The sequence below is a fragment of the Struthio camelus genome, chromosome 1 (assembly GCF_040807025.1).
Source record: "Struthio camelus isolate bStrCam1 chromosome 1, bStrCam1.hap1, whole genome shotgun sequence".
NCBI classification, from domain to species: domain Eukaryota; kingdom Metazoa; phylum Chordata; class Aves; order Struthioniformes; family Struthionidae; genus Struthio; species Struthio camelus.
Genome location: NC_090942.1, coordinates 122,949,272 through 122,972,952, shown reverse-complemented (window position 1 = coordinate 122,972,952; position 23,681 = coordinate 122,949,272). Strand labels below are relative to the sequence as shown.

At 40.0% G+C, this 23,681-nt stretch overlaps 1 protein-coding gene across 9 annotated transcripts in view; it reads left to right on the top strand.

Moving 5' to 3' along the window:
* Positions 1 to 23,681, top strand: part of ERG (ETS transcription factor ERG) — a 148,644-nt gene that overhangs the window by 90,196 nt on the left and 34,767 nt on the right. For 3 of the 9 annotated variants that reach the window (XM_068914023.1, XM_009679478.2, XM_009679481.2), the window contains one exon: positions 16,324 to 16,452. The exons of the other annotated variants lie outside the window; for them this stretch is intronic. In XM_068914023.1, coding sequence (XP_068770124.1) covers positions 16,414 to 16,452 — 39 coding nt within the window. In that variant the 5' untranslated portion in view covers positions 16,324 to 16,413. The remainder of the gene's footprint in view (positions 1 to 16,323; positions 16,453 to 23,681) is intronic. 9 annotated transcript variants of the gene reach the window in all.

Sequence of the window (23,681 nt, the reverse complement as noted above, 5' to 3'; positions counted from 1 at the left end):
ACAGACCTTAAAACCTCAATTGCTAATAGTAAGTTCAGGATAATTCCTTTCAGGCATATGAACAGAATGAATGAGGATTTAGGAAACCTGGAGTGAAATTGGCTAAAATGAAGTCCAAAGGATTTGGCCAATGACTTGACTGGGGCCGGGCTTTTACCCAAATTATTCAGGAGCTCGGCCCAAATTTTGTTCACTGTTCTGCCAATGACTCCAGTGGAGTCACTCCAGGTTTCTGCCACTGTGACTGAGATCAGTATCTTGGCCTTTCCCCACAGAGTTCAGCAGTGCTTTGCTATTGTGGCTTGATATATATCATGCCTGTTTATCTCTGAAAAATAGACCCACGTTCTGTTATCCCTGTAGACTACTGAAGCATGAGGATTATTGCCTCTTTCAGAAGGGCAGTTATTTAAATTAATGTTGTGCTCTAACAGGGTGGGAATTGGAGGGTGGATTTGTAGACCCTTTCAAAGAACATAATAAATACATTGTTTGGAGCATCAGCTGTCAGATGGGAGAGTTAGTCCTGTGGGGATCTGGTTCAAAAGCCCAGGTCCTGAAGATGAGTCCTGCAAGTTGAAGTTAGTTTTGACAACTAACTTCCGCAAGGCCACGGGTGAAGAAGCTCGAGGAAGTTGCCCCTTGGCTTTAGGTTCACATCAGTGTTAGGGAAATGCATGCTGCATTGTAAAAGGAACGTTTCTGGGTCTTGACTAGCCAGCTTTTGTCTACTTGCATACATTTTTATTATGGTTAATCTTTGGCGTATTCACATCTACTTCCCTCATGTGTAAGGTATTCCCTTGGAAGTGCTCAAAATTATTGCTTTTTACTAATCAGATCAACTCACTAAAGTGTGGCCAGAGACATTTTTCACATTATTTCCATACAGACATTACCTTTTAAAATTTTTTCCTGTGATTTGTCATCAAGGCACAGTTACATGCATCATTTTCATGGAATTCAAAGTCTGATTGTTTAGTCTACATAAGGAGGGGGGAAGAGGGGGATCCTGTGCCTTTAATGTTGTTTATAACGGTTGGACAGAGCTTGTCAGGTGAAGGTTAATTGCTCTCCAGTTAAAGCAGTTCTCTGCACAGATGGGTTATCAGGGCTGAACACTCGTTACAAGATTAATCTCATTTCCGACAAGACTTCCCTTTCCTTCAACTGATTTTTGCTCAGCCATTGGACCTGTCACCAGCCGTTAAAAGAAGGGTGGGTTACCTCTGGGATATTAATGCTTGTGTGCAGTGAAACAATACAAAGCGTGTGTCATATCGGTAGGGAACATCTTTAGGAGACAGCACATTTTAGTGCTGTTCTGAAGGTCGAGATTCATAAACAACAGAAACAATCAGGAGCATTTGTATTAACCCTCTTAATGAACACAGATTCAAGCTGAATCATCTGTAGGCTCCTTTTCCATGTCCGCTGTACTCTAAAAGGGGTATTTTTAAGAACTATAATTTTGCTGAAAATTTTAGCTAACAAAATAGCCACTTCTGAGATGTGGAACCCTTGGCTTCCCTTCTGTGCAGTCAATAAACTGATGGATGTGGCTAATTTAGCTGGTATTTTCTCAGTAAGAGGAAATAAATATGGCGTGGTGGCCACTCAACAAAGCTCAAGCTTTGGGAGTTTTGTGCTGAGCTCTACATCAAACTTGTGGAATTTGCCTGTTTCCCTAAGCTGGAGTAAATCGGAACTGAATACCCTATATCCAGTGGGCTTTGGTGGTATTAGATGGATGCAAGGTAAGAGGAGGACTGAGTGCATAACGTTCTTAGCATAATACTGCCTCGTTAACCAAGACTACAGCAGGACTGGCAATCTGGGGTGATTCTGAGCAGCTGGATGGAGTGTGCAAGGAAGCTATGGTGTGAACACAAAAGTCTCTCTGGAGTTTTGGGTTTATTTCAGGAGTTCTGATATAACCAAAATAACTCAACTTGGCAAAAGTCTCTGGCTGCCAAGTTTCTTCCACGCAGCTTTAGTCAGTAAATTCCAAAACACTAAACAAATATTCAAGGCAGCAAACAGGGTAGCTCTTATATTTCCTCAGAATTTCCTGTCCTGGCCTCGCATCAGCACAGTCCTGCCCATTTAAGGTGCTGAGGCGCTCCATTGATTTCAGTGAACTTTGAATCAGGCTGGGTTGCCCCAGCTGAAAGGACAAGCTCTGTGGAGGGTTGCAGGGAGAACAGTGTTCACCAAATGGTCGTTGGAGATGTGATCCATCAAACCGTACAGGCGCAAGCTGAACTGAAAGCATCTGAGCAGTTCCACTGACATTTTAGATTAAGAGAGTGTGTAAGCGCTTCGTCATGCTGAGCTCTCCTGTGGTGAAGTGCCTGGCCCTCACTTTCCTTTGACTGAACTAATAAGACAAATCCAGCACATTTTATACACCTGTAAGGATAGAGGTATGTGCAGCATATACAGGGTTAGGTTCGTTGTATTAGGTAGCAGTGGGGAGACTGTGCCCAGGAAAAGATCAGGAAATTGTGTTATTTCTGATGTGGAGGAAAAACGTAGGAAAAAGAGACTGAAAGAGAAATATCTTTGTCTTCATGTGATAGAGATTGAGCAAAAAGTGCTCCCATGCATGGAGTTCCTACATAGCGAGAAGAGTAAAGTCATATGTGCTGTTCATTAAATTGGTCAAGTAGTAGTTACTCTCCTAGAAATATTTCAGTAAAAGTCTTTACTGAAACTACTTATTTTTAGCTTATGTTTTGTAAACAGTTAACTAACAGTTTCTGTTTAGTGTTATGTTTTGTAAAGAAAGCATAACTTGTATAAAAATAGATTTTGTCTGAAAACCATATTCTATCTACAAAGTTTTAACAATTTAATTTCCTTTTTTATTTTCTTTTAATCATTAGTGTAATAAATTTACTGCTGAATTCCTTTTTTTTTCAACTATTGGCCATATTAAGTATAAATTTACCCTTAAATTAGAATCTATAGGTTTTAAGGAAATGTACTTGCTACAGAAAAGTTGAACATACATACAAAGCTGAAATGAAAGGTAGACAGGAGTCTAACCTCTGGTTATCAGCTTCATAAACTCTTCAACAGTATATATTCAGAGCCAAAGAAATTCAAATAAGTTGAGTCCATTACTGCTTCTGGTAAGAGAGGACAAGAATATAGTAAATCTTTACAATTCTAACTATATCTTACAAGCTTCTGCCTGAGAATACAAGTGTGGTAGGAAGTCCTTAAATGTAGTGGGTTGGAATTTTTAAAAAAGGGTCTTCAAGTTAGGTTCTTAAATCTCCACTTGGACATCTAAAAAAGGACCTTGATTTTCCAAGGTGTCAAACCATTCAGGAGCTCCCACTGCTTTTGCTAACTGAGATTTTGGATGGGGGAATTTTGCAGGTGAACTGCCTCCTTACAATTGGCAAGAGTCATTACGGCAGTTACCTGCTTCTGGTGATATCAAAAAACCTACTTATTCAATTACACCTTTCTAGAAAAAGTAAGGAAAGGAGATTCAAAGTGTTTACTTCTTTTTCTCCCCTAGGAAAAGTCTTTGGTTACTAAAATAATATAATGAAATTAATGGAATAATTAATGAAATTAAATAAAGACAGTCAAACAGTTGGTGAATTTGGATGAAGTGGCTTTGCTTACTTTTCTTTCTTGTACCTCCCTCCAAATCTGTACAGTTAACCAGCTTGAGGGCTAGAAAACTTCATTTTTTCAAAGCCTTTCACATATTTTCTTTCCTGTCTTTAACACACTGAAACAAACGGTGTTTTTGATTAGTAAAGCGGTAACTCTGTTCCCTTTCAAAGTCTTTAGACTTTTTGTTTGGTGTTGTTTTGCTAGGTTTTTAGTTGCATGTGTATCGCTGATATGATTCTGGAGAGAAAGCTTCCACTAACCATTGCTGCTAATGTAATACTTTTACATTTTTCTGTCCCACTTGGGAAGGAAAAGTTCAGCTCCATACATTCAGAGTGGGCTGGCAGTGAACTATGAATTGCAAAGCTGCATGGCTGGCAAGTGTGTTGCAGATTTGACAACTACAGTGCCTTTCTTCTTAAATGCATTTTGGATAGATGTTAAAAGCATTTTGAAGTGTAGCACGGTCTATAAAATTATATGTATTCTGCATGAATTCTTTTTCCATAATTGTGCCCAAATCCTTTCCAATTAGCATGCATTATAAATCTTAGCTGTCTCCAGATTTACTTATTTTTCAGACCTTCATCACATACCAAATCTAACCTTTTTAGAACCCAGACCAGAGCAAATTCTATTCCCAGTATGTTTCTCTTCTGAGCCTGGGCCTTTATAACGCTGTTTTCCTCAGTCACAGAGGTTTAGTTTGGCCTCAGCCTCTGTCAGTCCCAGCTACCTCTCACAGGATGCAGTACTTGCCAACTCTCACAATTTTTATCAGGAGCCTTATGATATTTGGTGGTTTTCCTAAAGGGAAAGTTTCTTAATTGATGTGAATACTTGAAGACCTCAGCTTTCACTTACAAAAGACCCTCTAGTGTTAAGGACCCCAACTCTATTCTAAAGGCTTGAAAGCCAGGAGACAGATACAAAGTGATAGAGCTGGCAGTCTAACCTATTGGGAGAAATATATTTGCTAGGTGGTAACTGAATTATAACTGGGCTTCAACTTTTGGGGGGTATTTTGGTCAGAATTATACAGTGTTTGCAATATCATAGGTAAAAAGATAATGCATCTGTATGTATGTTAGTGGCAATTTTCTCTGCAAGTATTGTAATTTCTGGAGCTTGAAGACTTTTATAACATTAGACACGATCAATTAAAGGGGATGGTAGGTTGCTTGAATATGGCCAGTATTAAGTAGGATGTGTGTGAGCTCCAAAGCATTATTTTCCCTTTTTTCCCGGCTGCTGTGCTGTTCATTTCCCTAGTCAAAAGAGGTCTCTGAGAAATTCAGAAGGTTCAATATGAAGACAAGGAAAATGTTGGAAAAGGTGCTATACAAAAGTTTCAAGGTGAAGGTAGAGAACAATAGGATGCAATATTCAAATTAAGGTGAACGATAAGGAATTTTATCATTTTTGTCCGTGAAAAATATTCGAAAATCATTATGCAAGATAAGATGAGATTAGCTTCAAATTCATGGAATATCAAGAAATAATGTGCTACATTCTTTACTTTCTTGTTTCTTGCCTCATTTTCTACACAAGGGTTTGTTTGGGTTTTTTTTTGTCTGTAACTGTCAGACTACAAATGTTTTCTTCTGAAATGAAAACTAATAGTCTTAGGTTTTTAGCTGACTCTAGAATTTAGGTTGAAAGGGAAATATAATGAGACTTTCAAGAAGATCCTGAAAGCTGGCAACTGCAGCATCTTAAAAAGGAAGCTTGATAAATCCTCAGAATTAGCCCTTTTAAAATATTAGATAGCAGATATACCAAGTAAGATTGTGATAATGCTGAAAACTAAACTTCCAAGTTTGCTAATGGCACTAAAAGTAGACTCTGAGAAGGATAAACAACATAACTTGATTCAAAATGACTTACGAAGTGCTGCATAAGCAGCTGAAGCAATAATAATGACGGCAGGTCAGTGCTGATAAATACAGAATAAAGATGGGAAAACAAAATCTATCAAGGAAGTATTTAGAGTCTATCAAGGGTCATAAGGAAGACAAAATGTTAAATTTTTTGAAACTATCATCCGCTTAGTACACAGGAGACGTTAGGAGAAAAGAAAAACAGAGCCATTATACTATGAGTTTTCACATCCGTGAGTATAAACTACAATCTTCAGTACTTCAGAGACTATTTGTAATCACTAAACATGTAAATAAGTTAGAATGTGGCCAAGCAGAGGAGAACAGAGGGCCAAACTTTCAAAAAAGTTTAGCTTTGAAAGCAAAGAAGTTCTACACAAAACGGCACCTGTGACTCCCGATTATTCCTGTGAATTAGGCAAACGCACAGAGAAACCAAAGCCCAAAGTACAAGCTAAAATTTTGTATTTGCTTTTACAGAGTAATGGGCAGTTGTGGAAGACTCTCTTCTGTGCAAAGGCCCTGAGTTTCTCTTATTAAATATGACTTGGCTTGAGCAACTTGGCTTGTGCCCTTCAGCCACAGTGTGTTAGAGATGCTGTGCAAAGGCCACTTCACCCCTCTAGGAGTTCACTGCTGCCAGAGGGGTGGGTGTGCTGCCCTCTGTAATGAGAAAATGCCTTTCCAGAAGAGTTATGTAAAGGTAAAGACAAGGTCTTTCCACTTCCCAGCACTATCCTACTGTTCTGGAACACCTTGTGTCCAGCAAATGTCCATCTCTCTATTTGAGGGGACGCAACACCTGTGATGGTCCCTGCACAACTATGGAAAAAATACACAGGAAAGAATCCTCAGTTCACACATACAAACGCATTCTCCTTCCTACACATACTATTTTTGGAGGGCAGATCATTTAGCAAAAGTTTAAGTGCTAACATGTTAGAGGTTCACATAAACTATTTGTAAACTCAGCTGCACTGAGATTCCCTAGTTTGTCATACTGTTAAAAAGCCCCAACAGAGCTGACATGAAAAATGTATTTAACCAGACACTGTTTTCTAAGCTATATCTTCCGTATTTGGTGTAGTATGAACAGTGTAAAATCTCTCCATTCTATTCCAGTCTGTTACTCAACATGTTTGCTAAATACCAAATGCTAATTCTGTCTTCTTTTAGATGACGGAAGAAAAGTAATGCAGAAGCTTGTAATAGAAGTGTTCAGTTCTGTGACCTTCGGAATGTTATTTTTTTCTCTTCTCTGTTGTTGCATGCTGTTCTGATTTACTTTCTAAGCTTCCTAGGGCTGTGGTTTTGAACAAATGTCAAAAAAAATCTCTAAACTAAAATTAATAATAAGTATTTGAAGTTATATTTGTACACTGCTCCAAAAAACTCCACCCTTACCTGTGAAAGATTTGTGTCCATACATAAGAGTTTTTGCAACGCTAACCAGTGGATATTCTCTTTTATAAATCTTAACCACTCTGGATATTTTGAGCATGCCAAAGTTCTCATGAATATTACCTAGGCTGCCTCTGATTTTTACAGTCTCTCTGGTTGACTTCTTCATTCTCCAAGCCTTCCCAGTGCCCCAGCCACCACCAGGCTCCTCCAGTCTCACAGACTTCGGCCTGTTCTTTAATCACCCATCCTCTTTCCCCCGGTAGATGTCTTTGATCTCTTTTAGGACTTCATCTCTTCACCTGTTCTCTTTTTCACTTAGGTTGCTTTTCTTCTGCTTTATGTAATCCTCAGTTACTCTCAACTTAGTATGTTTCAAAGAACAGAACTGGCTTCACACAGTCCATCTCCTAAATATTCACACAAACACCTTACACCCCTTTTCACCAGTAACGTGGTTCACCTCACTCTGCAAACTTAGATCTTGGTGGTGTGCTTGTAAGAGTAGCTTACCTGTGTGGGAAAATCTTTCCCCTTGAATCATGAAAACACAGAAGAAAAAAAAACCACACAATCCAGAAATCTCCCATTTGTGTAGTCAATAGCCTGCTAATTTCTCCCGTTGTTGCTGGCCAAGTAGAGGACATTTTGCCTCTTTTAGTTCACATGTTGTAAGTCCAGTGGGAACAGAGAGATATGTAGCACTGACGAGTCAAAGTGAGTTCTGAACACTCATGTTCTGAATGCTGGTGCCTGGGGAAGAGAATGAGAAGGGAGGCTTTTTGAGTTATATCCACAGAACTGTGACAAATTCTCCGTGTGACTGGGAAAAATCACCATGTCTGTTTTTTCAAAAACAGACACTTGTTTCAGGTTCCCATCTTGAGATATATTCAGTCTGATTTTCTATTTCCCACTGAATTGGTTTTATTATTAAGTTCTCTGCACTTTTACCTGCCATGAAATGGGGCATTATAACACTGAGCTCCTGAAATTTCATAGGCTGCCAAAAGCTCAGTTAATGCTGAAGTTATTTTAGCGTTTTCAGAAATATTTATGTATTAAAGACTGTTAGCTCTTACGTACAAATAGGTCCATTTATATCAATAGGAATGTTGAAATAAAACATAAACATGGAATGCAAAATTTTTAACTACCAGATTTTGAAACTAGTAATGCAGTTTGCTTTGCAAGAATTGATGAGCTCACTAGCACCTAATCAGTATAGTAAAAGCTAGAAATATCTTCAGGGATTCTAATAGAAATACAGACTCAGAAACTCCAGAGTTTGAAAACTGTAAATAAGAACAAGATTTTCAAATAACTGATGAAAAAAATGCTTTTGTGTATGTGACAAATGTAACTCTTAGTATATTCAACATACGAGGTCTATTTGTAGAAAAAGTACAGCACAGGAAGATGTGACAGGAATTTAAAATGTTTCTAGCAAACATTTTCTTCACAGTCATGACCAAAGTCTGAAGCTTCAGAGGGTAATAACTTTAAAACATGCCTGGTCAGTGATGAAATACTCAACATGAGGAAGCAAACAGTCTTCCTGAAGCCTTAGATCTGTTTTCCATATTCTTACAAAAGAGTTGTTTTTTAAAGATCTGTTTTTGATTCCAGTCTTACTGAGGTATCTTATAACAAAAGGGTTCAGAAAGCTTTCAGATATTTAAAAAACATTCACAAGAGTCAGCACTCTCATGGTAAAACCAAGCCAATGTTTCTATTAAATCTGATGGAGTTAGTGCACAATGAACAATTAAAAACCATTTTGTTTTGGTCAAAACAGTGCTTGAAATCATCAGCAATCACTTTGCTTTTGGCTGCCTGCAGAACTGCAGTCTTGAGAAATTTATGCTTTGAACAGATGCATAGTTCAAACACGGGTACCTGGGGTTAGGCACCTACACGTATGTGTGCATCATAATTAGTAGCTTGATTTGCAAGGCTGTTAAGCGCCTACAAGTACAAAAGCCTCATTAACTGGGTGTTTTCCAGTTGAACTGAATGATGTGTTGAGAAAACTCTAAGACTTTCCTTGGTCAAATTCCAGTCTTTGGTCTGTCAGGCTTTCAGAGGGAAAATAAAGCAGAAAAAGCTCACCATTCTGCTCTCATGTCAAGTACTGTTATCAGATTACTGTTGCCTTTGGCTTACTCGCACTGTTGGCAGCTCATGACATTACCAAAAGCTGACCTGCTCCATGTCAGTAGGGCAGGAGGAACCTGCATCCCACCACATGCTTCCAGATGCGCCCCTGGAGCAGCATTGGGGGGAGGGGTATTGCCTACCACCCTGGATGGATCACCTCCTCCCAACCAGTCTACTGTCTGCGGCCGCCGCATGCTCGGCAGGGAGGAATTGGTACTAAAGGGGTGCTGGGAGCACTGCCAGCACTGCACATTGGGTGCAGGCCTCCCCCACCACTACATGCTGTCCTTGGAGGGTCTGAGATCCTTGGAGGGCTGGTCCTGAGCAGTTACAGGGCATCATTAACAGGAGATCCCTCCAGGTTCCCACCTCCCCTCCTTGACCGTGATGTTAATGTAGAGAGGGACGTCAGCCAGAGCAGAGCCAGTGAGAGCAGCTGCAGAAGGAGCCAGGACAAGGACAAGTCGTTTCTAGGCTTTCAGCTGAGCTTGTTCTGATCTGTGCTGAATAGCTGTTTGCCTCCCTTCCCCTTTCCTCAGTCTTTTCACCTCCACTCCACTTTTTGCTTGGCTTTCGTAGCATCCTTTCACTCTTTGTTATCTTTTGCATAGCTCCTTCGAATTAAAAAACAACCTTTGGCACAACTGTGACAGTCAGATTGATCACGCTGTGCAGTTACTTTGTGCTTTGTGTCTGTTTCCCTCAGTTTCTTTCCAAAGCATTTTGTAACAAGGTCTGTCTACTGCTTTGGCTTAGTACTTAGTGCCTGGCGTAGCAGGGTCCCGTTCTGGGTTGAGTCTAGCATGATGGAAAAGTCATGATTAGTAAATGCTGCTGTAAATAGTTACATCTGAAAGCTCCCCTTTCTCTGCAGTACCAGGACAGTTTAATTGTACAGTACATTGTGGCATGAATGTTGCCCCATATCTCCCTCTTTGCAGACTATGACTTTGATGTTAACACCAAGTCCATGTTTACAAGGGGTAGTATTTTGGACTGTGGGTTTTAACTGCAAATGATTGCAAAGTGTGTGCGTTTGCATCTTTTATCAACAGTAAACAGAAAGCAAACATGTTTTTTCACTGGAAAAGCAGAATGTCTCCCTACTCAGGGATTTCAAAGCTGGTGAGATTCACAAATTGGGGAAATGCATTTCGGTTGCTGAGTTTATTCTACAAATAGTTGCTTTCTTACTTGCACAATTGTCATAAATAGCAAGACTTTGTTCCTACTTGCTTTTATTCCTGGCTTTATAGCTTTGATAAGCCAAATATGGAAATAGGATTTTAAAATGACACAGTGACATTCATCATTGACTTTTATCATACATGTCTGAGTGAGTGATGTGCATTATACCTATGGAGTTTAGTGTACAGGTTTTCTTGGTTTATGGAATACCCAGAACCTTGAAGATTGCTCAGGTCAGCCAGGAACTAAATTAATATGATCTTCTGGTTTTCCTTTCTTACAGAACAACATGTATAATTTTGCTTCATTTAGTCCATGCTTTCATTTTTATTAGATTGCAGAGAAACATAAATGGTGTCTGTTTACATTCCTTACTGATTCAACTTGAAATCGTGACCAAGTATGGCTTGCGTAGTCTACAAAAAGATATGGTAGTTTTTGGATCTCAGATATACAAAGGTGTTCCTGGAAGCTCAAAACCCAGAGTGCAAATCAGTTAGCCTTCTGGATGGTTTTGAAACCTCAAATCCTTTGAAATAGTTGGCAACCCGCCTATTGCATATTTACAGTTACACAACTCTTCCCCTCTGTGACTTTTAAAAGTTCCTCCTTCCTTTTTTCTTTAAGTCCCTTGGCAGCACCAAAACAGCTTCTTTCTCTCTCCCCCCTCCTGGCCTTCCCCCCTGTAGCTCTCTCTCCTTGGTATGGCACATTGTTCTGTGGAAATGGGTTGTTTTGAGTTCACACTTTGTTTTCCTGCTGTTTTTCTGGGAAGCTGGATATGGCACAAAAGATATGGGAACGGCTTGTAGGAAATTGGTTTGTTTGGGGAAACAATAAAAGAGAAACAGCCTGCATACCTCTCCTGTATGTTTTAAGGCATAGCAGACAGTATGTAAAGCCATAGCGGGTGTCATTTTTAAATACAATCCAAAGAAAAGTAAAATCTTTGTTTTAGTGTATCTTAAGCTTTGCATCCATACAGCTTCATTTGGTATAGTATTAGTCATTTGGTCTTATTGGTGAGGTAAGGGGAAAAGGTATCTTAATATTTTCTTTTGCTGTAGTAAATGCATATCTCAGTGTTCTGAACTTGAGATCGTCTTCGTTAGTGTTGACTTTGTTAGTTCAGTTTTCATCAATGGCAGCAGGTGATTTTCCCGTTCTTTCTGGGGTTAATGTTGGTGTCACAAAAAGGTTTTAATAGGAGTGATAATACTGGCCATCGCTGGCTCAGAAGGGATATTATTAGAAGCAAAACTTGAAGGTCTTTTTCTTGTTGTCGTGTTAATATTGCCATGTGCATTTTCCTTTTCCTCTTCATCAGTGCAATTAAAAATGGGCCACAACCTCTTTCTGCTGCATAGCAGGCTCAGCAGAAAACACAGTTGCAGAGCCTCCTGATGAAGGTGCGGAGTTACCTGATGAAGGCAGAGGTTGTATTTGTGAGGCACTCCTCCTAAAAGGGGAAGAATAATGAAAAAAGTTGAAATTTTTCTGAAGTAATTCTTTCAATTTCATAATTTTGGATTGGTGGTTTTGTTTACAAAGATATTAGAAAGGCATTGCTTAATAACAGTAATAAGATTTCGGTTAAAAAATCAAACCACAGGTGTAGGTGGGGTTAAAAATTTTTTTGAAGTAACACAAAGTAAATTTTTTTTGTGTTCAGGGTTTTTTGATGTTGTGTCAGTTCCTTTTGTCTGGGAAAAGAAAAAGAACATTCACTCTGATCTTTATCTCTCATCAACCTGAAACGACATTTTTCTTCTGATCTGTTGGTTTGACTACCTCTCTAAGCACAATTTGTCAAAAGCTATAGCAGTTTTTCAACTGATCTCACAATTAATGCCTGAGCTGAAGCAGCAGTATCCTCAGGTTTTACCCGTTCAGCACAGTGCATTGAATATGCTTAAACTTAAGCACATGCTTAGCTTTATTGCTGTTTCACTAAGCACTTTCCTATGTTAATCTTTGCACACACAGAATGTCTTTAATACTGTGACATCCAACCCCGTTATTAATTTGATTAGTCATGTTTTGACTAATGACTAATGACTAAAATAACATGTGCTGAAGCATGAATCAAGATATTCATTATAAACAATTATAGGAAAGTATGCTGGGCTATACACTGTAAAGGTTATCATGACAGGAAGTCATATTTTACATACACAGTGGGCATACTTTAAAAGTTCATTCTGAATTTAGAAAAATTACCTATCAGAGCAATATTCCATATGCTCATGAAAATCAGAATACCATGAGAAGCATATAATACTATATATATATTCAATATATGCATGACAGATATAGAATAAAAGGTAGCTGAGGAAAAGGAAGGGAATCTAATAAAAACAAAGGATTTCTGTTAAAATATTCCGCAAAACTGGAGAGCAGTCATAATGTAGCGTTTTTTAAAAAAGCTGTAGCAATTTGCATTTTAATTCCAGTTTTCTAATGCAGAAGAGTCAGTCAAAAACATCAAGAGAAATGCATTTGTAAGCAAATAAAAGCATTCTTATAAATAAAGATGGCTTAAGCAGTGTTTTTTAGCAAAGGTTATCAAGCTGGGAAATTAATAAATGTTGAGTGTGATAAATATTCTTTAAATAGGAAGATGAGAATTATAAATACGTATGAGGGTGGTGCATCTGGACACTTCAGCAGACTGCTGAGATGGGCCAGAGGGCCTCCAGCTCTAGGAGGCTTCTGAGGAGGAGGCTGAGCTGTGGGAAAGTGGCTTTGCAAATGCCCCTGAACAGTTCCTCCTCCTCTCTCTGCAGGTAGATTGCTGTGCCTGATTGCTGGTCTGAGGGGGTCAGCCAGATTTACATGGTAGCATGCCTATGGACACCCCTTTGTTTTCCGACAATTTCTTTGGAGTAGCAGATTACATTTGAAGCTTTTATTCATGCATGTGCACACCTGCGCGTGCATGTGTATACACACACACACACACACACACCCACGTATACACACCCGCATACACCCCATGTGCAGGGGGACTAAGCGGAAGGGATGGGTCACCCAGAAGTTCAGCTCATGGCCTTCATCCAAGTATTATTTCCCTAATGCTACTAGACACTCATAAAAACCAAAGGCTCGTTGGAAAGGAAGCTACTTTAGATGCTCCCTTCAGTTTTACCTCTGCTGTTTAATTCTTTCAACGATGCATTGGTTTTCCAGTCATTTCTTCATTCCTCCCTGTACATTTCTCCTCACTTGACTGATGAGTTTGTTTATGATTTACAGTATGCCTTAGAGAAAAATATTTTGATGCTTGAATTATTTTTACCTTAAAATTTATTTGAAGATTGAGGGTGAGATTATCTGAAATTGTTTATGTGTATGTCTACATATGTGCATATATATAACGGACATATGTAAGAATACATACCTATAGTGTAACAAATATTAAACTTAGAATGAACGCAATATATTATCTTGCAGTTGTGGCTAAGTGGTAGGAAAAGAGGTGCAAATATTACCTGTTTGTTGTAACCCTGGGCAGGAAAAAAATCACCTGGTATTTTTCTTTGAAGAATTTTCTCAATAAAGTTAAGAAAACCAAAATACTAGCACAGTAACTGTGTCCAAGCAAAGCCTATAATTCCAGACAGACGACTACCTTCAGTAAATATAAAGTAATTCTTAAAGACATGGTATTCAGACTGTTGGGGCTACCTGCAGTGCCAAAGATACGAAGAAGAAACACAGAAAAGAGAGGACTGCATGTGTAGAAGGTGGTCAGTGTCTTGGGATGTGCAGTTGTTTTGGCCCCAAGACTCTCAATATCACTGTAATTAGCAAAGTTCACAGCAAGTGTGGCACGTAGATTCAATTCACTTCCAACCGGCCTATGGTCCACTTTACAAGCTTGCTGCCTGTTTGGTCAGACAAATCCTTACTTGAAAGATTGCTGACAGAAAAACAGACGTCTATACTTTTTAACAAAGGAGAAGGCTGGCTGCTCCTTCAGATTGATAAAGTTCTGTACTAGAAAAACAGGGTGAAGGCAAAGGCTAGGCCCGGCCTGATGCAGAAATGGAAAGGAGTTTTATATCCAAGTTCTTCCAGTTTTCTAGCCATTTTAGAGCCCTAGAAGCTTGAAGGAGGGAAAAAACCCAGAAGCTTTCAAAGTTCATAATTGACAATACTATCAAGATGAAAAGGAAGAAAAGTCTATTGTATTAACTGAAAAAATAGTCATTCAGACTTCAGTGTTACAGTGCTTTATATGGCTGGAAGTACTAAAATAAGCACACAAAGCTAGGGTTTCTTTAAAAATGCATATACAATATACAATCTGCAGGATACGGTTGTATTCTTTTTTGTACTCCTGAGTTTGGGCTGACATAACCATGTAGGCACACACATTCTGAGCCGAACTGAGCATTGTGTCACTCGAGGCTTATGGACATGTAGCCCATTCTGTTCAGACCTCTTCTCCGAGTGACAGAGACGTGCTGACAGAGAGGCTTGCTGAGTGCCCATTGGAAAAGATGGGTGCTGGGCCCATGTTCTTGGGATGTGCTGGAGGATCCCCACCTGGTTCTGTATTCTGGCTTCTGTAATTACGCTTTATATATCTATGTATTTTACATACGATATATAAGCCACTGTAATAAGATAAGAATTGTCACTTATTTCTCTGAAATATTTTCCATCTGAAGTGTCATTTGGTGTGATCGTAGCATTTGGATTCTGACCAATATTCAGCACCTCCTTTTTACATAGGTAACGTGTTTGTTCTCAGTGTGTCAGGGCACAAAGCCACAACTCCGCAAAAAGAGCTCTCAGAGTTAACAAGAGCACAAGCCATTTGCAGTCTTCAGCCCCAGGAGCCTGAATAGCAAAGCTACAGGTGTGGCAAATAAAACCTGGCGTTGCCTCAGCCATTAGGTAGTTTAACAGCGCTCTGCCTATGCAGAAGATAAAAAGGAATGCGATTCACTACAGTATAGCACCAGATTTTCTGCTTTATTCCCTAGGCTTTCTGACACAGTCTTGTGAGTTTTGAGGTTAGGGACCTTGTGCAGTTCTCTGGCGCTAGCACTGGTTGTGTGTGGGCAGAGCTGTTCCCAGCCATCCCCCTCTGAAGTAGTGGTCTGAAGTCACTTGAGCATTGAATGTGCCCTGAACCAGGTGCAGGATGGAGGCTTTCATCATTGTATTTGAAAGAGGCTGTGTTGCTTTGGTGAGAGATCTGTCGTAATGGCAATTGTTGAGTTTTCTTAGCTAACTCCTGTGGTGTCCAGGGCACGTGACGTGTCTGAAACAGTTTCCTATTTCCATATGTTAACTCTTGTTTGGCATTAAACTATACATTTGCTCTTTACTCTCATATGGAGGTGGCAGATGAAATAATTGACTGTGAAACAGTGGTTCTTTAAATCAGACACTCATGGACACTTCCAGATCTCTGGAGGTTAATGGTTCATCAGCTGTACTGGGTATGATAACTTTTATGTGTGGAATGCAGGGTGGTACATATGGCACTAAACTCGGCATGAGGAAGATCTGGTTTCTAACCCAAGACCCACCTTTTAGTCATTTTTACTGGTATCTCCTTCTGCAGAAGTGGATCAATGATTTTTCCTTATTTTATGAAGCACTTGGAGACCTGGAGGTGAATATCTAGTGCTATAGATATCACCCCATCGTGAAGTAAGGTGACAAAAATAGCTTGGGCAAAAACAGGATTTGTTGACTTCTCAGGAATGGCAGTCTATACATTAAAACGTGGTAAAGCACCACATTCCACATTTAAATTTATAAAGTCTTAGAATTTGTTCACTATAAGACAAAATTTTAAATCCTTGGGCTTAGCCTTGAGGCCTCTATTCTTCACTTCCCAGGGAAGCCAGGAGAATGACTTGCACAATGAGGTCTGTGAGATCTGTCCTTAAACATCTGTGATTGTTTCCCAGAAATAAGTCTAGCCTGCCGTTTCATAACATCATTTTGAATAAATGGTTGAGTATTCCTATTTCAAGAGGGACTGCGGCAGTGTCTCTCCCTTGCTTTCAAATATCCTTTGTATTTTTCTCAGCAAGAGGTGAAGATACCAATAAGAGGCAGCAGCGGGCCTGTACTTGGATTACCACTGACAACCTAAGTGCTCATTTGAAATAGGTGGAGGATGTTAGCTGAGCTGGCTATAAGATTCTCGTGGGTGGAGGTGAGGACAACATCTGTCTTTCCTATCTTGTACTTGCCAAAGTTTTCCATTGTTCATGAACTCTCTCATGAATATAATATGTGAATTTTTGTCTGATTTAATGAATCCAAGACTTAGAGATTTAGAAAGGAAACCTACTCCAGATGTGTGCTGCAATTCCTGACTCAGGTGACTGCATTTCAAGTGCTAACCTTCTCCAGTATGTTCCACACTCCACGCTCAGTATCTTTTGAAGCTGTTTCTTTTGAGAATGGTCAGACTAGAGTTGTAAGAATGTCATGATTAGTAAGTTACAGTAAGGCTAAAACATCAATCGTTTGTCTTTTGTTTCACTGATTATTGCTAAATGCGATGAATCCAAGGCTCAAAGACTTGGCTTTAGACTAGGGCTGCAAATTTAGGCTAAAAGCCCATTAGCAGTTCAACCACAGCTTGCTTTGTCATGCAGCGGTGCCTGTTTCAGCCGTGAGTAGAGTGGAGTTTCAGACTGGAAGAATGCCCGTTGTACTGGGAGGTTCTGGTGTCCAGCCTCTCGTGTGTATCTGTTCCAGTGTGGAAATGACGTTCCTGGCCTGTTTGAAATTAGCCTTTCGCTCCAAATAAACAGCTTCCAACAGCATGAGAATACTTAGTTTGAGGAAGAATATGAGAGTAACAAGCAAGAAGAGTGAATTTCTGAGTGGCCTGGTAAAAATCAACTTGAACAGTTGTACAAAGGTGCTTACTGTGTGCTTTCTTGCACATGAATGCATTCTTTACCCTGTTCTTTCAGTTACAATTGTTTGTAATTCAATTGCATACAATTTCATTGACAAACATTTTCAAGTATGCAAGGGATACTCTGTACAACAAAGCGAGGAAACACGTAATAGCGCTAATTGCATGGTATGAATCAGAACAATCTTCCCTCAGAAACTGCAGGTCCTCTGAAAATGTAAATATTTTACAGGAACTTGATGGAATTTTCCTAGAAAAGGGGTGAAACTAATCATTTCAGTAATGCTGAAATGTCCTGTTCTGATAAATGTTTTGATAAACCTTCCTATTCCAATAATTTTGAACAATTGTGCAATTTTTATATGGATACTTTATCTTCAGTAACAAGAATATTGTATTTGCCATTTTATATGAGAATGTTTTAACACCTCCAAAGCATGCATCGGTGCCTTAGAATTTATCTTTTTCATAAATGCTTTGCTGAAAGTTTTCATATAACAACTTTTTGTCCAATTTAAAATGAAAATAAATCCCAATATCTCAGAATTCCTTATAGAATGGAGAATTCATTTTATGACCAACCCAAGACATCAGACAAGCGACAGGAAGTACACGCTGTTTGAATGGATTCTAGCTGTGTGTGTAAGCTCACACTTACGTATGCATTGGTATGAAATCAGATTAGAGAAGAAGTAAAATTTATTCACATTAATGAGGAAAAATGTCATAAAACTAGTATCAAAAAAAGGTTATATAAATGCATTGACATATGGCACAGTTAATTAAAAGTTCTTGATTGCAGTGCCGTTGCAAGTCCCTCATAGTCAGGCATAACAGCTCCATTTTGGAGTGTGGGAGTGAGGGCTATAGATGACTCTACAAGCAAAAAATGACTTGTATTTCACTGTTTGCAGCACCTTTCAACATACGAAGAGGGTTGTTGCTATATTTGTGGCTCCCAGTGCCTCCCACTCCCTAAATGTACTTGTTGCCCAGTGTCCTGCTGTTTGGTGGCATGTTTTTGATCATCTATTGTCTGCTAAGATTTTGACAGAACTGGCCAGTAAATTGTTGATTTTAACAGTTCTCAAAGCATTTTTTGAGCAACAGTGCATCATAGATTTGGATCAGTCAATGGCTTTACAAAAGATCTAGGAAACATTTTCTGCTATAGGGAAGAAGTAATAAACCAGGGGAATATTTGAGAAAATAAAAAAATAGAGCTGACTATTTGTTCATGTATATATATATATATATATATTTATATGTATATCTATATACAATGATTGTACTACCTGGAGGCTTAATTCAATTAAACTGCTGTAAAAATGAATGGAAATGCTGTAATGTTAAAATGGAAGCTGTGTTGGTGGCATGGAGGGAGAGGTCACAAATTAATTTCAAGCACAAGCAGACATGTTCGTAGAGTTAATATGATAGAAAACATTACTGGTTTAGAATGGCCTCCAATTCTTTTAAAATATTGCTACAGTATTTTTTCCCCAATAATCCTCTGCACAAACTAGATAACTGCACACCTCATTATCTCCCTTTAATTTCTTAAGTTTGATTAAACTTTAGGAAAAACTATGTCTTTGTTCTGATTTCCTGACATTAGTTATAAAGGACTGATCAGCTTGTGTGTACTCCTCATGGTGTGGACTACTTCAATCACATTTCCTGTAACTTCATGTTTCAGTTTCTAGGCCAAATAATCTTGTATTTGATTAAATAAACACCTTTGTCATAATGACTCTATGCCTACTTTAAAGGCGTTGCTGCGCCTATTGTTCTACTAGCTTGTCGGTCTGTTTTTTTGTAACTTATCAGTGAAATATAAATCAAAACCAGATACAGAAAGACATTTTGTTCTTTTATCATTAGTACAGAAAGTCCCAATGAAAAGCCAGCTTTTGCATAGTACAAGGGATAAAAAATGAAAAAGTCTTAGTGAAGGAATGGATTTTCTAGTTTTGCTGGTGACTTCCTGAGAGGAAGTATGTGGGAAAAAAAAGATGAAATGCATATCTAATATTTACCTCAGATAGCATTACAAACTGTTATACTTCACAAATGTGCATGAAAGACTCTTCCTACCTGCCACTATATTTAGTACATGTTGGTTCCTTCATATTACGTTATCCCAGACACTAATTACTACAAAAGGAAAGGCTTCATTTCTGAGATTTCGTGACAATGTCTTATTGTCATGAGAAATCCAGAAGATGACCACTCCAGTACTAAAACTATTCCCTTAAAGGTACAAAATTTGGCACAATTGAATGGAGCCTTGTAATGCATCTATTTTATAATATTTATTAATGTTTACTTTGCTTTAGCCCTCTTACTGCTTGATGTTGCCAAACTGCTCCAGTAACAGCATTAATATGGATGAGAAGAAAAGATTAGCATGTAAATGAGTAATGAAAAGCATTTACTAGAAATAGAACTGGCATCCATATGTGAAAAGTCCTTGCCAGACATCGTCAGTATTAATATCTTTCTTTGTCTATGTTTATATGCAGCCAGACCATGCAGCTATTCCTCATAACGGTGAACACTGACAGTTTTTATATTACATTTGGTCCAGGAGCTAGCATTTATAATGAGTGCAGAAAGTGCATTTTTAAGACCCTGCATTTAGGAAAGAATTGCCCATACTGCTTTCCATCAGCTGTTCAGTACTATAGTTTGCTATTAGAGCCTTCCTTCCACAGCTTCCACTGGGTTAAGGCTTCTAGACTTTAATTAGCGAAGAGAAATCAAGGATACACAAGTTGAAAGGAAGCATACAAGGAGCAGCCGAAGGATATTTTCTGTCTGTTTCAGGGACTCCAAATTATGTCGTGTATCAGACAGCTGTATATAGCCGAGAAATGTTTCACATTTCTTGGTGTTATTTCTATGCTATCCGACGGTATGAATTTCACATGAGGATACATCAGTTTGTATTAGCTGATTGCACAGTGTCAGTGTGTCTTGCGTGGCTTGCGGAGTCTGAAGTGCCCAGGCCACTTACTGCCCAGAGCGCCTCACGTTTCAAGCTTAGCAGGGGGAAAAAAGAAAAGTCAGCAATTACAAACACGTGACAGACAGCTCCCACCCATGCATTTCAGAAGACTTCTTGTGTGTGAGGATGTGCAAGGACCAGGTGTGTCACCCTGTCGTGGTTGCTGGTAAATCGACATCAGCGGCCCTGAGCGCATTTGACAAAGATGACAGAAGGTGCAGCTACCTGAATCCTCAGCCCTGGCAGCAGAACAGATGCTAAACATAGTTTCCATGTTTCCCACAGTGAAACCTCAATCTCACTTTTGTGCAAGAGGAGAGAAAAGGCAGTTAAGGAGGAAGTAAGGCTAATTCTAGTTTAGGCTGTGTTCTCTAATTATGCTGACTCCTCAAAATTATGGAAAAGCTTTGTCAACTAGTTCAGCTTTTCTAATGTGCACAAAGGATGAGTAATACACGTCCTAGTGTCCTTCAGGATACCCCAGTGAAAGTCAATGAAGGCTCAGAGTAAAACATCACAGGAGACACTACCATAGGGTGTACAATAGATGATAATAGCAGGATGGAGTTGGAGTACAGATGTGTGTTTGTTACTAAATTAGAATAAAGACCTAGCTAGCAAGTTGCATGTTTTTTCTCCTTTTATAACTTGACATTCTTTTGTGAAATGTGAAGTCAGAGTCCATCTCCTGGGTTCATTTATGTTTGTCTTGTTTTTGCCATTGTCTTTTATATATTTGCATACCTCTCATTAATTGGCATCATATTTCTGGCATTCGCTGTCCTCCTCAAGAAGTTAAAATGTGTGCACTTTCTCTCTTTGTGTAACGTAATATGCATCCATAGCATAGGCAATATTTACTGTCTTTCTTAAAGCCAATAAATAGAAACCCGTCTTTTTTTGGTTTAAATTTATGCTTACTCTAATTATTCCTAAATTAACTTATGTTAGGTGGAGTCGGGTTTAATAGGAAGCAGAATAAAATCGCTTTGCTTCACTTGTGTGTGGGAGGGTAAGAAATACAACTGTTATGTAGCATTTTGGTACCTGTTTTGAAAATATCTACTAGTCAATGGTTCACGGAGAAAAATAATATTCTGCCTTTTGTATTTTCAGTCTTGTATCTATCTGCTTTCTCTTGCACAATTCGCTCTTTCATGTATTTACTGTAGCTAGCTCTTACAAAATTAACATTACATAACATGTTATTCTGCCCATATATTAGCTTTCCAGTGGGGCAGAAGAGAGGAAAGCGTGCAGCAAATAGTCTCAGGCACTGGATATACTGTGATCGCCTGGCCATGATATATATATGTATATGTCTTCATGAAAAAGTTGCATCGACTATACTGAGAGAATTCCCCCTCCCCAGCGTAATGTTTCCTTTCTTTAGTTTTTGTGATATGATCCCTGCTGCTTTACCATCCAAGCACATCAAGTCTCCCCTGCTGTCTCTCAGTCCAAAGTAGCCACCCTTTGGAGTCCAAATATGAGTAGTCATCTCCCCACACATCTCCTGGAAAAGCAGGAGCATCTGCAGGCTTTCCCAGCACAAATGGCTCATCAGGAAAGCATCAGACCACCAGCAAGAGTGTTTCATAGCATGATCGGGCAGGCCAAGGACCCAAAAGAGTCTGAGAGATGTGACAAAAGGGACATGTTATTCTAGCATTTCTCCCCTCTCCTGGAAGCACTTTCACACCCCCAGAAACTCAGGATGTTGCAGTTAGGAAGCTGATTGTTGTTTGGAGGGGAAGAGTGTGGAAAGTAGGGGTCATAATTAAAGTGTTAAAATTAATGGTTATATTTTGGAGGTGACCTTTGCACTCAAAAACCATCCAAATAGCAGTAATGAAACACTATAGATCTCTGTCTGATTTTTGCCTCTTGGCCTGTGGCAGGAAGAGGGAGTCAGTTAATGTTAGTGATTCAATCATGAGTCTCATGGTACTTGGAACTCACTTGAGATCCAGCTCCCCAGGTCAACAGATTAAGGGGTAATCTCAATTTTCATGAAAAATAATAAGAAGAAAGTGATGTTCTAGCCCTTGTAGCTGGAGAGAAAAGTATGAATATTAACAGAGTGCACCCTGAGGGCTCACAAACCAGACAAGTAAAAAGAATGATAAATGTATAACCCCTTAAAATGAATAAATACAATTCCTGATTTTTAAGATCATAATTGCTGCATAATTGCTGGAGCTTTTGTAAAGCAGCTGAGGAAGGTAAGACCATGGTAGGCAGCAGTGTGTTTTCCCGCAGGCTGAGGATTCCCGTTGCTCTGGCTCTCTTGTCTCTCCCCTCTCCATTTCATTCTCCTTCACTGACAGGGCCATGCTATTCTATTGTCCTGCGGTTGGCTGTCAGCAATGGGGCTGGCTGCGGCATGGGCCCACACACGCTGCCTCGAGAGGGTGCGGTTGCACACGGAGCACCCTGCCCCAAGTCTGACTAGGACGCCGGCCCCCCTCTCTGCTGGCCCCCATGCCTCCAGCCATCGCCAGCTGGCCGGCTCACCGGTTGCTCTCGTCTGGCACGCTGCACTCCTCGGCACACCGCAACTTCAGCCAAGCCTCCTCCATTTGGTAGGGCGGCTTGCTCTGCAGCAGACTGTGGCAGCCCCACCAGGAAGGAGGTGCAGGGCAGCCCCCCATTCTACCCATGTTAGTACAGAGTCGGAGGAAGGTAGTCCTGCATTGGGTTACTACTGATTTAGAGAGTTGCAGAGCACCTGCAGATGGAGAGAAGGATTTTCCTTTGGACAGCTGGGTTTTGGTGCACCAGCTCCCTGACCCTGTTATCCACAACGCTGCCCAGTGCTGAGGGTCAAAGGGAAGGCAGGAGCCCTAATGGAGACCAGCTCACATGGCCATGGAGCCCTGCTGGCAAGCATACCCAAATTAGACACCTATGGTTAGGTAGTATGAATCCCTTCACAAGTTTCAGCCCTTTCCTCTGCTTCCTGGTGGACCCGGTGGGCACCCAAAGTCTTGTCAGGAAGACATCGCCTCTAACCGTACTCCCACAACTTGGCTCCAGATAACATCAGGAGGAAGTCCATACCAATCCCTACCATCCTCTCATGATGAGGAAGAAGGATGATCTTCCCTCATATGTATATCCAATGTCTACTTCATTTTTGTGTCTGGTCTCTGACTGGCTGCAACTGCAGCTGCCCCACCACTGACACATCTTTTGAACTCTGCCACCCCAAATGGTTGGGGCCGGAAAGGTGCAGCAACCACATTGTCACCACAGCAAGGGAAGAGGGCCTGGGGAAGTCCTTCCTACACAGCAGCAAAGCGGGACGTCTAGCCAGTATGCCAGGAAGTGTTGTTTTGAGAGGGGGAGAGAAGACTGGTCGGCACAGTGTCCTCCCGGGCTGCGTGCTGAGGAGCAATGTCCAGCCAAGGGGCCAGTTAGTACCTCCACCAATGCCAGTGGCAAATCCTAGGCTAATCTGCCTTTTGCTGCTGCTCAAAGAAAGAGCAGGATCCCTGGT